Source organism: Carassius auratus, unplaced genomic scaffold (genome assembly GCF_003368295.1).
Source record: "Carassius auratus strain Wakin unplaced genomic scaffold, ASM336829v1 scaf_tig00216461, whole genome shotgun sequence".
NCBI classification, from domain to species: Eukaryota; Metazoa; Chordata; class Actinopteri; order Cypriniformes; family Cyprinidae; genus Carassius; species Carassius auratus.
In genome coordinates this window covers 461,705-479,751 of record NW_020528584.1, presented here as the reverse complement: position 1 = coordinate 479,751, position 18,047 = coordinate 461,705, and the positions used below count along the sequence as shown (strand labels likewise).

The window sequence follows — 18,047 nt, the reverse complement described above, 5'->3', positions numbered from 1 at the left end:
ATCTAGCTCTGATCTCTAGTTCCATCCACATTTGAATAAATGTAGCCTACTGTAAGACTGGAAACGTAACGTAACCCTGAAATGCATTATATGTAGTTTTAATAATAATACTATAATATATGTATATCAAGAAAAGCTTGAATTAGTTCATAGAATCGATATTCATGTTTAGAATATCCATATGTTCTCTCCGGAACACTTGTAAATCCGCCATGTGTTTCTGACCGGACCGGTTTTCATTTCCGCCTAAACATTGCCCTTGATTTCCTCTAGAAAGTGATATGGAAAGTTAAATGTCAAACGGATTCTTACTTTAGAAGAGCCAGCTATTTGGCAAAATGGGTCTTCTCCCTGACGAAGCGAAGGTTTTGCCTCCGCCGGGGATCGTCAACAGAAATTCATTGTGGTTCGGGCTGTGCGGGTGGGCGACCGCGATGCTGCACAACAGTTTAAACCGCAGACCTGCGCTCAAAGCCGGTGAGAACACATCTACAGCAATGCAATTATAATGAATTATATGTGTAACATCAACATATTGTAATTTAATTGCATAATAATAACAAATTGATGCGTTCGTGGTTGACTTTTCTTGCACAAATGAACTGTAGTTGGCACCGTGGTACAATAATGGTGACCATTTGTGTGCTACTAAATGAATACCACATTCATATAACTTGATATTTATATGGTACCATTATAAAATACCATGGATACTAATATTTTTATTACCGAGTGGAATTGCTGTTGCATTCTTTGTTACTTGGGCTAAACCATAAACATTGCTTGTGACTTAATATAATTTGCATATCACTATATTATCCAACTGACCGGTCCAGTTAAAATGGCAAAATGTGATATAAAATGAATGCAGAAGTAATACCAGATTTAATGCATAAGTGTGAATTTTACTTTTCCAAAAAAAAAAAAAAAAAAAAAGGACAATTTTGAATGAAAATTAAACCGTCAGTTGTATTCTTAAACATCAACCATTCCAGTTGATTATGCAAACATATATTTTAATTTCTAATGTTTTATATATTTTATACTTTTTATATACTTTCCTTTTTACATACAGGTGTTCATCGCCAAGCGCTGTTCATAACAGTTGGATGGTTTATTGGTTATCATCTTACAAAGTATGAGAATTATAAATATGCCACATTGGACAGGGACATGAAAGAGTACATGCGGCTGCATCCTGATGTATTTCCAGAGAAAGGTAACAGCATCTGGAAATCCTGCCACATGATAGTGTGTTATTTTCTGTCTTGACATTCTTTATATGTATGAATGTTGCCACAATATTCTGTCTTTCAACTTTCTTTTTTTTTTTTTTTCACTTTCTCAAACCAGAACCGAAGACATTTGCTGAAATCGTGGAGCCTTTTCATCCAATCCGTTGAACAGAGTCTACTGTTAAAATACTCTTGTATTGATTTATTAAGTTGTGTCCTCGGTGACATTAAACTGTTAAAAAAAAAAGTTTTTTTTGTTGTTGTTGTTTTTTTTTTCAATGTACAATTAGTTTTTACATTACCAGAATATTTTAATTGTATGAATAGTCAACACAAAACAAGATCAGAATTTACCCACTATCAATTTTTATTTTACAATATTTGTATTCCATGGACTATACGCAGTTTAGAAAGATAGTATTTTAATTTTTGATGAAGTGCTCCTTTCACAATTTGAGTTTAGTCTTGTACATGTGTGTATTTAGTATACTGATTATGCATCTGCTGTTCTTAAGAGTGTGTTTGCCATAATGACAGAAAGCATGTCGCAAGGACATGCATAAACAAGGCCATCAGTATCTCTGAACTGATTGTACAAATAATTGTGCAGCACTGAACAGCATGACATTTTACAGATAGCCTGTCTCATGCAATAATGAGAAATAGCAGGAGTTTTGTGTGTGTGTGTGTGTGTGTGTGTGTGTGTGTGTGTGTGTGTACACGTGTACATCTGGGTTATTGTCATTGACCAGAACTATTTAAAGCATTTTTGTTAATTTAAATAAAGTAAATGATAGAATGAAAAAAAATATATATAAATAATAGAAATGTATCATTGGCAACTAACAGTAATAAATTTAAGGTGAAGCACTAAAATAACTAACTGGATATAACTAGAGCTGAAATAAAAAAAAAGTCTCACTTTAAATGAGATTCATTAAATATGATATAAATAATAGCAAAATAATACTGGTGTGCATACAGTGCTTTGGCAATTTTACATAAATTGTCTTTTATTATTAGCTTAAATTTGTTATATCTCAATGATTTCACTTGCCTGTTCTGCTTGTTTCACTGACAATATATATGCAAATTATGTACAGTTACAACAAGTGAAGGTCTTTAAAGTGTTTCAGTGATCTTGTTTACGTAATTTACAAAATTCAGTTAATTAAAAAACTAATTTCATAACCTATTCATACTGCAACCCCTGATATTAGATGGAAGCAGTTTGTCTATTTTAAAATGTCTACTGTTCACTAACAATCTGTGTACAGAATGTAAACTAATATTACAAGCCAAATCTAATGGGTGATTAGAATAAAATAATAATTATAATAAATAATTATAAATTTAAGATTATAAATACAATTCTGAAACAAAATCATTTGAAATATTTTAATTGCATGTCACAGATAGTGACAAGGATGTAAACAGCTTTCCAGGTAATTGCAACAACCCAAGATGGATGTTTTTTCAATATGTGCTGAATCCTAACGACTGATCCCGATGATGTCCAAGTATTTCTCAGTCAAGTTCTGGGACTTCTTCGTGAGCGTTGCCATGACTGTGTACAGGCCTCGCAGATGGAAGTGGAAAAGCTCTTCAGGTTCTGCCTCCAGCAGAGGCTCCAGGCCTTTGTGCAGGGCAGCGTGACTCGTGGCTTTGGCATCGTCATGTGGGATGAGGCCACTCTCTGCCGTGTTCTTGATGGCTTTCAGCAGAAGGTAGTACTCGTACAGGTCCATGCTGTTGTCGGCGCCCTCACAGTCCGAACCGTCATCGTATGGCACATCTCTGAGAAGGCTAGGAAGCAGGACGGTCTGCTCCATATTCTTCACTGCTGTGCCGTAGCGCCTCAGGGCCAGCAACAGGGAGCTTCGGCTGAGCTTGGCATCGGCAAACTGCATGGTTGCTGGAGGTGGGTTTCAGGCAGAGGGCGTCTCTTGATTAGATGGTGTAGCAGCCGGGGCCTGGATGCAGTGCAAAATCTGAAGAAAAAGGCTCTTTTTATAGCCTGTCTGACAGGGGTCGCATGGAACAGTTACGCAACATGGTGGCCTGATCTGCTAGTGGTTGAGTTCAGTTAAAGCACCCCCTTTAGCTCACCCCCCCTCCCTTCCCCTTATTTCTTCACAGCGTGACATTCTGGCTGCCATGCTGAGACTGAGCAATTTACTGGAGGCCACTGTCCCCAGAATGGTCATTTACATCAGACCATCCCTCGTGAATAAGAAGTGTGTTTAAATGTGTTAAGTGTACTCATAGTGTACTTCAAGTCTAAAAAGTATATATATATATATATATATATATATATATAACTAGAAACTGCAGATAATGTAAGCTTAAAACTAAAATGAAAACAACTCAAACCTGAAGAGTAATATTTAAAAATGAATCTAAATCCAGAATTGCATAAAAAGCAAATTTTCACAACTTTTCATAGCAGACAAGTAAAAAGTGCACACGTTTAAAAAGTGCATTTTGTAATAATGTCCAGTTAAAAGTTTTACTTAACACAAGAAGTACAATTAAAATCAACATGCTTTAAAGATCATGTGTCATGCATGCATGCATTCAGCAGCACACTTTAATCATATTTTGCATTAAATGAGCAAGCTTTATTTTTCGATGATTCTACAACATTGAAAAGCTATAAATGGAAAGCTAAATATAATCTAAGAGTATGTTTCTAATCAATTAGAGTGCAATGACATTCAAGGTCAGATCTGTTTGGATTGGCTCTGAACTGTGATTGCACATGTACAGATGCAACCAGACTGTACAACATCACTCATATTTGGAAATAACAGTCAAATTGTTTGCACAATGTCTGTGAAGAAATAAATGTTCAAACTTCATCATTTATTGGAACATAAAATGATTTTATGATATATTTAATCTTTTTGCACAGCAAGTTAAAGTTAATATCTAGTTAAGTTCACCCTATAAAATTCCAAATAAAATATAATATGTAATATTTTATGTAATTTATAATATTTTAACACTGCTATGCTGCATACAGCAGAAGTCTGAGAAGTGAAAATATTTAATATGAATAAATAATAATAATAATAAAATGTTTGGAAAGTTAGTATTTTCTTACCAAGAAGACAACAGTGAAGGGAATAGCTTTAGATGAAATATGGCACATTTGATGTGCAAAGAAAATAAAGAAGTATGAAAGTAAACATCACTTATGGGAAATATACTTTTATGCATAATTTCCAAGCTGCAGATGATGCAAATATGTGAAAATATGATCATATTTTGTGTATTTAGAATATATACAATTGTCAGAAGTGAAGTAAGACATTTTTATTCCAAAAATCAACTATCAATTCCACCACAGAATTAATGTATACATAATATATGATTTGAGATGTGGTGGAAATTAAATTGTGTTGTAAATCTTTATAGCTTTTGAGAAAAATTAAACATTTTGACATTATTCAGAAAAAAAGTGTGTACACTGTTGGACATTGTTAGCTGACGTATCAAATTAGTGAGATTATGAAACATGCTTCAAGAGTGTTTGAATAAATGGGTCAATTATGACAAATTACATTTTTTGTGGAGAATAATCCCTTTAAAAATACAATATGTAAGTTTTTGCTGCTACTGTAGAGGGCACACATTCAAAACAAACAAAAAAGTCATAGTTTGATGATGCCGTGACTGAGTGTGGAATCATATTAATCAGTTTTCTCTCACATTTTCAAACATTTTGCTTGAGATCACAGTTTAAATATTTTATTTGCTTGTTTTTTTTTTTAACTGGTGAGCCATCATTTAAAAATGGAGGGGGGGAGAATGTCTAGAGTTATACCTAGACATTTTGCTCCACACACAATACTCCATCAATACCAGGCTCAAAATGAAGCCATGCAAATTCTTGGTACTAGTTAGCATGAAATTTTAGAATTCTGTCCCGAAGCACCTGACACACAATTTAGGATCTAGCTGGTGGGTTTTTAATATTTACAGAAGACCTGCCTACTTCTACAGCAGCCAGCCCTATGCCTGATGCCCCCTGTTCTGTCTATAAAAAAGGACAAATTAGTCTGCTTAGTTTAAGCTAAAAGGTAAGAAATATGTTATTATAGACAATGCTGTAAATAATCTGTCCTTACCTCTGAAGCCTCATTGATACTTTCTGCCTCATTCACTCTCAACTCTGAATTCACTTAAGCCTCTGTATATTGAAAATGAAGTAGTGTTTGAAACGTACATACAGGGAATAGTGACAAACAGAAGAAACACATTTAAGGGTTAGTTCAACCAAAAAAGAAAATTTTATGTTTATCTGCTTGACACCAGGGCATCCAATATGTTGGTGACGTTTCTTCAGTAGAACAAATAATTTGAACTCTTAATTTGAACTGTTGCAGTCTGTCAGTCTTTTAATGGAAGTGAATGGGAATCACTGATAAAACATACAACATTTTTTTTTTTTTTTTACATACACAAACAAAACCAAATTAAACCCTGTGGCTCTTGACGATACATTGATGTGTAAAGACAGAAAACGATTGATCTGTGCAAAAAACTGTACAGTATTTATATAGTATTTTTTATTTTTTTTTAACCTCTGATGCACTGCCTGAACTTATGACCGCTTCCTCAAGCAGTCTGCACTTAAAGCGTCTTCTTCTTCTTGCTTTACGGGGGATCACAGACTTAAAACTGCATTACCGCCACCTATCTCTCAAGTGGACCATTGACACTCCTAATTGAGATTGTAGATAGAGTGGCAATGGTCCATTTGAGCGAAAGGTGGAAGTAATGCACTAATAAGTCTGTGATCTGTCATAAAGCAAGAAGAAGAAGACACCTCATGCTCCTGCTTCTTAAAAAGCGCATAGGACAACGCACTTAGGAGAATTATAACAGTTCGGACATTGCATGAATCAAATTTTCATTTTTGATTGAACTATCCCTGATACACTGCTTAACAATAATCAATCATTTGTATCCTAAAATATTTTTGGTAACACTTTAGAATAGGTAACACTTGTTAACTATTAACTACAACATGTCTCTCAATAAATTCTTAATTTGCTGCTTATGATGATGAGTTAGTAAGGTAGTTGTTAGGTTTAGGTATTGGGTAAGATTAGGGATGGAGAATAAGGTCAAGTAGAATAAGGCATATGTTCTTAATTAGCACTAATACATGGCTAATATTCTAGTAATATGCATGTTAATAAGCAACTAATAAGTGTGACCTATTCTAAAGTGTAACCATATTTTTTTAACACTTTAATATTGGGTACACATTCACTATTAACTATGGCTTTTGCGTCAATAAACTGTTCATTTACTGCTTATTAATAGCTTGTACGGTAGTTGCTGTAATTGTTAAGTTTAGTTATTAGGTAGGACTATGGGATGCAGAATGTGTCCATGAAGAATAAGGAATTAATATGTGCTTTATAAGTACTAATAAACAGCCAATATTCAAGCTAATAAGTACCTACTGTAGTTTAAAATTATAGCTGAGAAGTTGTTCATCATACTAATGTGCTACATATTTGTTTCTATATATAACTAATTGCATTTGAATTTTTTATGATTGATCCATATATAATCATATAAACACTTGTGTATTAAATTTTATACAATGAAAAAAATGCAATAGCAGCCAGATGTTATAAGTCACTCTTTCTTACCTGTGAAGGTTCTTTTTCTTGTGTGTCATCCTGATTCTGCCCAGATAAACCTAGGCTGTCTGTTTCTTGTATATCCTTGACAACACATTAAAACATAAAAATCAGTCCAATAATGAAAGAGCACCCCACAAATTAAGATCATTCCTATATCAGATCGTCAATGTTTTCATACTTTATTGACACATGCCCCGCTTAATCTACGCCACTGGTTAGACCTGAGGCTAGCTGAGCTGATATATGACCACTATATGAGAAATTTTATGCACACACATTTTATACAATTTTATAAAAATTATGAAGCAAATTATGAACCAACAAGACAAATACGATAGATACAAATGAAATATTAGACTATTAAACTAAACTATTTTTTTATACAGTTAGTTTAACATTTATACATTTAATTAACATCTGTTGTTGTTTGATTAACATTAATCAGGCTCCTGTCCCTTTAAGGCCAAATGAATGTAACATAACTGACACATAACCTGTTTATGTTTACTTATGCCATAGCCTACTGTATTAACGTGAGATACTCATATGGACATTTTGACAGTTCTGTGTGACAATTAAGGCTCAAGGGAAAGGACATAAAGCACAAAGTCTGTCAAAGAATGCCGTATTTGCACCTGTACCGACAGGGTCTCCCCTGGGAGCCCCATACCATCCGGGACTGCTCAAAGAGAACACATGGCCTTTCTTCCTTCTAAGGAGAAACCAGACTCAGTCAGCGCGGCCAGTTCTACTCTGGTCAGACACTCAACTAGTTCCTGTGGTCTTGTCCTGGTGGCTATCTGAGACAAGGTCTTTAGAGGGTATCTAGTGCCGCATTTCCACCGCAGGAACTTTACCCAGGAACTAGGGAGTTTGGCCTGGTACTTGGTGTGTTTCCACCGGAGGAACCAGGAACTAAATAAAGTTCTGGGTTAAAAAATGCCCCTCAGAAAGTCCCTGCTGGTGAGGTAGTACTTTTTCAAAGTTCCGGAACTTTCGGGGGCTGGACTTGGGCACTAAACATCCTGATTGGTCGAGTTCACGCAGCATTGGTTCAACCACCATTTATTCGGATCATTTAAAAATATTACTGCTATTGTGCCATGAAATTTAATTTTAAAAGTATTTCAGGCGAGAATATAGTTGTTTAAAACTCAAATCTGTGGTTTATTTATAAACACAGCGCCTATTTAAAAATGTGTTTCGCCGATCTCGGAGACGTGAGTTCCACGCGATCAGCGGGAGATCAGTGATCATCTATCCGCTGAGAAGCAGCCTCACCTCAGCTAGACCTTCTGATATGTGCCGCTGGCTCTGATGTCTCTTTAGTGGTTAAACATAAAATATAATAAATTTTGGGTAAATCTAACAGGTTATCTTTCATCTGTATTCAATTTATCTATATGTTAAAATGAAAATAAAAAGGCAAATTTGTATAATATTTTGTTTCATTGTAATGGCTGTTTATATACACATATCCCTGATCTAAGTACATTTCTGCAGCTGTTATTATGTTTAAATGAAAACGAAAGGAGGCAGTGGTATTTGATATCCTATTTCGTTTTATTGTAAATATACAGAGAGGAAAATTGCAGTAGCCAAGACGAGCTGAATGACGTTATCAAGTACACTGCTGTTTGCAGATTTACCGGATTTGCATTGTTGCGGACATCACGCTCCCGAGTCGAATGCACAAAGTCTGAACTACCAAGGATGCACGTCCAAAATCAGCAAACTTTGTATTGAGAAACGCGCGCAGACCTACATCACCAGTCTATTTGCCTAATCTTCCCGGAACTTTACACCGCTGTGGAAACGCATAAAGCAACAGGTCTGGGGGGGAAAGGTTCCTAGAGAAAAAGTTCCTGGTACAAATGTTCCGGGTAATTTCGGTGGAAACGCGGCATAGTTGTCCTAGTCTCTGCTGTCTTTTAGGGCTGTAAAGGTCCTCTATAGGTGCTGATCCAACATCTAGTCTGGATACGTACTGGATCTGGTGGCTACGGTGACCTCGGAATAAGAGAGAAACAGACTAATATTAGCATAGATGCCATTCTTTTAACGTTGTAGCAAGTACATCGGGTGTTATGGGAAGTGTTTCTGGTTCCGGTTGACCTTAATTAATACAGCCTAAAAATCCTTTAACGGAATTGAATGTTAGAAATGTGTTAATGTGTTATGGGTAAGCCAGGTTAAAATGATGGGTCTTTAATCAAGATTTAAACTGGCAGAGTGTGCCTGCCTCACGAAAAAATTTAAGATAGGTTATTCCAGAGTTTGGGCACTAAATAGGAAAAGGATCTGTCACCCACAGTTGATTTGAAAAACAGTGGACGCGGAGGACTGTAATGTAACAATAACTTGTTCAAATACTGAGGTGCTACACCATTCAGGGCTTCATAAGTAATAAGCAAGATTTCAAAATCTATACAATGTAGCCAGTGGAGTGCTGACAGAACCTGGCTAATATGGTCATACTTCCTGGTTCTAGTAATGCAGGTGGCTCCACTCCACTCCACACTAACACCATCCACGGCTTGCTCCCTCGTGGTGGGCACTGTCGCCGCCTCTCGACCTGATCTGATGGGTTGCGCTCTGACTCATCGGTGGGCTCGGGCTTATACTCGTGGGGAGATGGTGGGCTGGGCTCTGGGTCGGGAGTGGCACTAGCGATCAATCCATGAGAACAGGTGGGGAACAGAGATCTATTTCTAGCCAGTGTCCACTCCACAAATGTGGCGAATTTCACTAGGGGAGCATCCTTGGACGACTGCGCTCCGTGTGCAATGTTCAATCTGGCGTTGTAGAACGCACAGAGCACGTCATCCGGGTAGTTGGTGTGGCTTGCCATGATCCTGAACAGACTGGTGTGTGCCCTGAGCGAATTAACATACAGAGGAGGAGGTACTCCAGGGCGAAGGAGGGGATCCATCACACACACACACACACACACACACACACACACACACACACACATATATATATATATATATATATATATATATATATATATATATATATATATATATATATACAGTAACAACAGTACCCTTGCAACAGTTGGTAACAGTCAGACACACACACACACACACACACACACACAAAACTTTTCACTTGTAGTATAACAAATGCTTAATGAAACTTAAAAATAAAAACCCTTGTAACAGTTGGTAACAGTCAGACAGAAAACAGCAGTCCAAATGTGCAGCATACTGCATTTATTTATGTAAGGCAATGGTTACAAGTTAGAACGGTAGTGTTTTCTAAATAATTTAGCACAAAATTTCAAAAGTCAGAATGAAGATTACATACATCAATAGAAAAACTGTACAAATTATTTATAACACTGGTCCCTCTTTACACTGTGTTCACTAAACAGTGTTTGGACATTTAAATTACTTTAGTAAGTCACATTTAAAAGTGCCTGTCATTTTGATTCATTTTAATTGAGACTTAAGTGTCCATATACATTTTAGGGGCACTGTAAATGCAGCGGCTCATAGAGCATATCATTTGCTAACAACATGCTTCACACCACAGCAAATAGGACAAATGATCCATTAATTACCATTAATTAATCTCCTCTTGTATCATTTCTGCCTGTGAGAATGACATTTTCAGACTTGTAAAGGTGATTCAGATAAAAGTAGAAGGGTAAGAGAGCTCTGCTAACTGGATATCTGGAGGCACAGAAACAGAGAAAAAGTGTATGAAAACAATCACAGAGATACTGCTAGCAGGTTTCACCCTCTACCAAGTATGTTTTATGCTTTTAAGCCACAGAGTCAATCTTTAATCAGGATGGGATCCTTTTATTGTGCAATGCATCAGAAATTGGCAGTCACTCCTTCTTTTTTTGCCCATTGACTATGATCTCCAGGACATGCGTGAGGTCCATCATCTTAGTGAGCATCTCCATGATATCAGGATGTTCTTTAGCCCCTGTGATGAACTCCTCCAATGTCAACTCACCTGCCAAAGTATAGGCATTACATTTTAAGCGTGAATCTGTTGAAAGGTCAGATTTCAACACAGAATTAAAAGAAAAAACTAAGATTATAGAGTGTAAAATATAATAAATTGCAATTTACACATATGAGTAAATATATTATGTTTTTAATAATAAAATGGGTGACACTTTAGTATAGGGTCCAATTCACACTAATAAGTAGTTGCTTATTAGCATGTCTATTATTACCATATTGGCTGTTTATTAGTGCTTATAAAGTACATATAATGCATGACATCCATAATCCTACCCAATACCGTAAACTTAACAACTGCCTTATAAACTATTAATAAGCAGCAAATAAGGAGTAAATTGAGTCAAAAGTTATAGTTAATGGTTAGTTAATAGTAAGAATTGGACCCTAAAATAAAGTGTGACCATAAAAGGTTTTAAAATGTAAATGTAAAAAAAAAAAAAAAGAAAAGAAAAAAACTCATTCTCAATCATGTAAAAAACTAAAACAAAAAACAACCTATTATGATACTTATTGGTAGAATTTTTGTAATGTATTACGGTACATTATGGAAATGATAATGACATTATTTACAATATAATGAGAACTGAAGTTTGGGATTAAATTGTTATAAACCAATGCAAACAATTTAAACGGTCATGAAATACTTGGTTTTCTTAGAGAACTTAGAGAAAAGAAAATAAATGTACAGACAAACACAGTATGATTCTAAACTTTAACTGGTTATATCGACCTAGACTGTAGTGATGTGTCGTTCTTGAACGATTCGTTCATTTTGAACGAATCTTTAATGTGACTCAGGAAGAACGAGTCGTCTCGGGGATGATTTGTTCAGTCGCGCATGCGCAATATTCTAGTTCTGTAGTAGTAATTCACCTGTGTCAGTCAATGCAGTCTAGAGCCGGAAAGAGAATTGATTAGTTCATAGTTCGGGTCTATTGGGATTTGACTCGTTCCTTAATCAAGTGACAGACCCATACGCTAAACCCAAAACAGTCTGAGCCGGAAAGAGAATTGATTAGTTCATAGTTCAGGTCTATCAGATTTTTGACTCATTCCTTAATCACGTGACAGGCCCATAAACTAAACCCAAGGCAATCTGAGTCGGAAAGAGAATTGATTAGATCATCTCACGAGTCTTCGGGTAAAGCCGTTCCTTAATCATGTGACAGACCCATATGCTAAAACCATAGACAGTAAAAGAATGCAGTTTTGAGCCAGAAAGAGAATAGATTAGTTCATCTTTTGGGTCTTCGGGTTGTTCGTTCTTTTGTCACGTGACATGACAACATTGGCTAGAGTAATTAGTTAATTTACAACCTTCTTTACAAATGGGTGCATAGTACTTATTATTATTTTGTATTATAATTATGCTTTAAATGTTGTCCATATGATGGTGAAATCACTTTGATGAAGAGATGTTTTTTCTGTTTTTTTTTTCTTTCTTTTTTTTACAGTGGATTCTAATCTTCAAAAATTACCTTGTTGTATGATTTATGTCTTTTGAGTTCGCACGTCCTGATTTTGCCAAGTCCGAAGTGTTCCTAGGTCAACATATTTTGTTGACCCTGGAACAACATTTTACTCCAAAAATATATTCTTAACCATATCCCTACACCTAAACCTAACTTTAACCATGAGTAATCCCTAAAATCAGAGGAAATGATAGATGAATGACACTGATGTACAAGCACCAAACACTGATTTTAAGCATAAACTTCACAAAATCTGTAAACTGGTTCTTCAAATCTGATTGGATAATCACAATGTTGATCCAGGGTCAACAACGATGTTGTCCCAGGAACATGTCTCACTTGGTAAAATCAGGTTAGGCTTTGAGTTCACCCTTCAGATTAGACTATAGAACTGTAGTGTTACTTGTTTAGGATTCAAAATGTTATTTGCTTTTAATTTATGTCATTATGTCCTTTTTGATCAAGAAATACTTGGTTTTCTGTTGAGAAAAGAAAAGAAAAGAAAAGAAAAGAAAAGAAAAGAAAAGAAAAGAAAAGAAAAGAAATATACACACAAACACAGTATGATTCTAAACTTTAACTGGTTATATCGACCTAGACTGACTTACCCAGACATTTTACCACTGGAATTTGTTCTCTGTGTATACACTATAGATGCTGTAATGAATATTTATTTTAGCCAATAACCTTGTTCAATAAAGAAGTTTAAACATTGACCATTGTTAATGGTAGTGGTGGTTTTAGATTTGAGCTTCTAATACTACACAAAGGTTGCAAGTTTAATCTTGGACAGAAATTACTTGAAAAGTAAAGAACACCAAACACCACAGAGGACAATAGGAGAAATTAGTGTTATGTTAATTGTTTCAAATGAAATATTCCAGTTGAAAAATTATGCTGAAGGTTAATATGATCTAGCAGCTCTAACCTTCATTATTGACATCAATTCTCTCATAGATCAGAGTCACAATATCATCTGGAGGAATGTCATAACTCCGGGTAATATCCTGGATGGCCTGGGCAAAGATAAAAATATTAATGTTTTGTCTTTTACTAACATAACATGTCAAATTGCGTCAGTGTAATTTCCTTGTGCTTTAAACCAAGATCTGTTGTGTGGCTTCAGAAGTTGTTAATGAGATCAGATTCTTCTATCATATAAACATTCTGTGGCCACAAAATCACTGATTTGGAATACACATCTATGGTGGCAAAATAGATAAATTGAAATAAAAGTGTGTTTTAATTTAGTTTTTAATAATGTAGACCTTCATGAGAAGAGGATTGGAGTCATATCAGAAGTTTTTATGACAAATGTTTTATTCTACATGGGGACGGTCACCTCAGGAAGCAGGGGTAGGCAAGTTCGGTCTTAGAGATCCACAGTCCTGCACAGTCCTCTCGAGGACCGAACTTGCCTACCTCTGTCATGGAGGCTTCCATGTTGGGATTGCTTGTAGAATAAACAAATCATGGCTAACTCTGAAAAGTGTATTTCTACAATGGCTTTAGTAACTGAAAACCATTGCTTCTATGTGATGTTATGACACAAAATAACTGCACTCTTACTTAAGCTTCTTTTTATGAAGAAAAGAAGATTAAGAGTGCAGATATATTTTGTCTTCACTAAGTAATTTCTCTAAGTCATTTCTCAACTCAAACAGCTGTGCATTTGCTTCATTGCATAAGTGCTACATTAAACGGAACTCTAGTATGAATTAGTGGTCATACACCAGAACAAAGGGATCACTAAATAAAGGAAAAATGGATATACTTTACTTTGAATATGGTCTCCATTTCATCTCTGTCAATCTTGCCATTTCCATCCTGATCAAAGAGTTTGAAGTACCACTTCAGTTTCTGGTTTATCTCTCCTTTTAGTAGCAGACTTACAGCTGCGATGTATTCTACAAAATCTATGTAGCCATCCTGAGGTAAAAAATAAATAGATAAATATAAATTAGAATAAAAGAAAGAAATATACAAGTATATAATAATTATTATTATTATAGAATAGAATAAAAAATAAGGCGCATGTGCAAGCTTGACCATTCATTGTTTGGAAAAATCTGACTGGGCCAATTAAATTTGTCTCATGCACTGTAAGCATAAGCAACATATTGCTTAAAAACTGAATTATTCTTTGGCCTTTTAAGAGTTTAAAAAAAGTAGCTTGTCCACAATGAAATGAAAATGCTAAATCATGTTACTGTTTATGCATAAAACGTAATAAAAACTCACTGAGATGATAGCGAGACACCAGACAATGGGTCACATACATTTATCCATTGTAATTTAATCTAAATGTAATTTAACATTCTGATTTTGATGGCTAACAGATGAACAGAAATTAACATTGTAATGTTTCAGAATGAGCTCAGTCAGCAGAGGGGCTGTTCGAAAGCATGAGTATCCAATCCAATCTATTTTCAACAAGCTCAAAACGTTTTAGACCCTGTTCACACCTGTTTTTAGCATTGTCCACTTGTGATAGAATTAACAAAAATGCATATTAATACCAGGCATAAACAGTGTCTATGAAAGTGAATGGCAAGCACAACAATACAATTCTATTTGAAGTGTCTTCAAAAAGGTCAGTTTTCACTGGATAAAAATTAATTTAATATTCAAAAATATATTATTTCATGCACAAGAGATTTTGGTGTCAACTGAATGATCAAACTGTATAATAAACCTAAATGTTCCAGTCACACATTATCTCACCCCATCCATGTCAAAAGTGAAGAAGACTTGGTCCACATAGCCGCTGGCTTCCTCAGTCATCCCCTGCATCTGTAGCATGGTCTTGAGTTCAAAGAGTGTGATGAGACCTGATGGCGATTCCCTCATGAACTTGTTGTACCAGTGGTGCATGTCCTCAGCCAAGACTTCGTCCAGGCTGGATCCGTGGGCACCCATAACTCCTCAGAGAACCTCTTTCTAAATGAAATGCAGAATTGGCCTGTCAAATCCAGAAGTCCAACAGTAGCTGCAGTTTATAGAGTATGAGTTGTGAGGAGTTTGCTGCTCCAAGACAGTATTGACTGCTGATGACGGCACAAAGTCTAAAGCCCTATAGACTAGGCACCTAAAAGGAGAGATAACCCTTTAATTGGATAACTGTTGAAACCTTCCTAGAACTGAAGGACATCTATGGTCATCAAAGAGGCAAATGGGAAAGTCTCCAGATGGATTTACCCCTCTCCTTTGGCAGAATAGGTCATGATTTGCCGTTATCTTGAACTTCCTGACCTTGTCTGAGAGGGCTTAGCAGGGAATGATCAATCACTTTCCATGGAGAGGTCAAGATCTAGCCAATAAGCTTAAATATTCCTGGCTTCTCTGAATAAACCCCGCCCAGTGTGACGTTTATTTCTGAGGATAGTTCTTGTCTAGGGAAACCCTGTAGAGGAGGCTGTATTTGAGTCCACAAAAGTTCAGTGTGGAACATAACTACATGGTGGATATTTTAAGAAATGATTAAGACTGTATCCCTAACCCTAAATGTATCAATGGGCAAAATATAGCTGTGCTACATTTAAAACACTTAAGTAAATGTTGCATTGAAATTATATAAGTCAATGGTTAAAAAGTAATTAATTTGATTGTTCCACTATGCAACCCTACGGAGCCCTGCACATGATATGTAAGAAAAAATAAGTAATTTGTGCGCACAATTTACTAAATCGTTCCCTCAGTGTACTAAAACATGCACAAGATTACTATTGTGTTCCCTCGATTTACTAAATTGTGCGCACGATTTTGCAAATCGAGCGAACGAATTAGGAAATTGTGCACACAATTTATAAATCAAGTGAACGAAATAGTAAATCGAGAGAACACAATAGTAATCGTGTGCACGTTTTAGTACTTCTAGGGAACAAATTAGTAAAACGTGCACACAATTTAGCCTATTCCTGCATGTCATGTGCAGGGCTCCGTACAACCCACCTAGCAACCACTTAGAACACTCTAGAAACTCCTTAGGAAACAATTAAAACAGATTAGTAACCAATAATGGTGCTTTTCCACTGCATTGTACGGCACGGTTCACTTTTGGGGGGGTTTCCACTGGTTACAGTTTACCGTTAATAAATAAATGTTTTGAACAAATGCACCTTTTTTAAGAACCAAAAAAAAGGCTGTTTCGTGGTCTGTTGAGGAAGTAGAGGAATTCCTCCCATAGCAGAGGAGTGTATCCAGCGAGAGCTTGATGGGGAATAAAAATGCTTTTCAGGAGTCGTAGCAGTATAGGCGGCGCAACTATAAAAATGTGAATAATCCCACCCACTCTAAAGTGGCACTAAGCTACAGTGGAAATTAAAACCCAGCCGAGTCGAGCCATGCTGTACCACGCAGTGGGAAAGTGCCAATTATAACATGCTAAATAACTGCATATGAACACCATAACAACCACCCAAAACACTCAACATTGTGGCAGCAAGTTTATTCTGAGCAAACATTTATATTTTTCTTTAGAAAATTTAGTCAAACTACTGTTTGTTTTGTAAATCAAGTTGATCTGAAAAAAAAAAGTTAATCACTTAATGTAACAATGTCAAACACTGATATATGAACTTGCTACACAGTTCACACACTATATATATATATATATATATAGTATAATAGTATAATAGTGATGCATTATATCAGGATTAATATTATTATGTGTCTGAAACTACATTTATATTTATATATTTTATGTTAGAATTTTATAGTTAGCATTTTATATGTGTATAAAGCACACACAATAAAAATATACATTTTGCTAAATTTTACAAAATGATAGCTTAATAAAAAGAAAAACTGTTCACAATATTTGACACAACAAGAATTAAGTTTTTTCAGACGATAAATATTTAAATGTTTATTTAATACTGCATGCCAGTAGTTATAATTAAACATAAAATGGATATTTGAGTGCCATTTAACCCTCTTTAGCCAAAGCTAAACTCAACCCTGCATGTCATGTTTATCTAGCACGGCTGACCCATGCAAAGTGTGACCATGATCTCTGATCTGCATGAGATTCCACTGGCATGTGCATGATCCATTCAGGAGCACAAAGTGCAACCACACTGAGATTAAATAGAGGATAAATTAATCAGACTATCAAGAGTGTTCTTATTATAGTAAATCTGGCCTCAGACGATTAACAATTTCCAAAACAGATTACATTATTTCTGTTGAGATTCTTAATTGGGACTTCTTAAATATATCTTCTGCAACATATATATATATATTTATAAAATATACATATATATATATATATATATATATATATATATATATATATATATATATATATATATATATATATATATATATATATATATATATATATATATATATATATAACAATTTAGACCATAATCAGGCAAACAGTTTTAACCTTATGTGGAACATTTAAAAATCAATAGTAATAGCTTTTGAGCTTTTGACTTATGTACTGAGAATAGTTAATATTTAAACATATTTTGTGTTAAACAAATTTCTCCAATAAAACATCAAGTCCTAAATTTCATAGTTGGATTTCTATTGTATCTAGCTACACTCTCAAATATGTATTGTAAACAAACAGCAACATACTGTCATGGATCAGGGTGCTTTCTCAGCTCCTCGTGTTGTATTTGTTGATGTTCGGTGTTTAATTATTGTTTATTTTACTTTGTGTTTTCTGGTGAGAAT

At 35.2% G+C, this 18,047-nt stretch overlaps 3 protein-coding genes across 3 annotated transcripts; 1 reads left to right on the top strand and 2 right to left on the bottom strand.

Annotated features, from left to right (window-relative positions):
- Positions 1–219: 219 nt before the first annotated feature.
- On the top strand, positions 220–1,482 carry LOC113098266 (NADH dehydrogenase [ubiquinone] 1 subunit C2-like). Its single transcript, XM_026263283.1, has 3 exons — positions 220–477; positions 1,076–1,219; positions 1,354–1,482. Exons 1-3 carry the CDS (start codon positions 339–341, stop codon positions 1,401–1,403), a joined length of 333 nt encoding a protein of 110 aa, XP_026119068.1. The 5' UTR covers positions 220–338; the 3' UTR covers positions 1,404–1,482.
- Positions 1,483–2,619: 1,137 nt separating this feature from the next.
- Positions 2,620–3,240, bottom strand: LOC113098265 (mid1-interacting protein 1-B-like). Its single transcript, XM_026263282.1, has one exon. The coding sequence runs from the start codon at positions 3,143–3,145 to the stop codon at positions 2,729–2,731; it is 417 nt and encodes a 138-aa protein (XP_026119067.1). The 5' UTR covers positions 3,146–3,240; the 3' UTR covers positions 2,620–2,728.
- A 6,856-nt stretch (positions 3,241–10,096) lies between these two features.
- On the bottom strand, positions 10,097–15,847 carry LOC113098259 (guanylyl cyclase-activating protein 1-like). The gene is made up of 4 exons (XM_026263274.1): positions 15,084–15,847; positions 14,139–14,288; positions 13,288–13,375; positions 10,097–10,873 (listed from the first exon to the last, which is right to left on the bottom strand). Exons 1-4 carry the CDS (start codon positions 15,276–15,278, stop codon positions 10,743–10,745), a joined length of 564 nt encoding a protein of 187 aa, XP_026119059.1. The 5' UTR covers positions 15,279–15,847; the 3' UTR covers positions 10,097–10,742.
- Between the last annotated feature and the right edge of the window lie 2,200 nt (positions 15,848–18,047).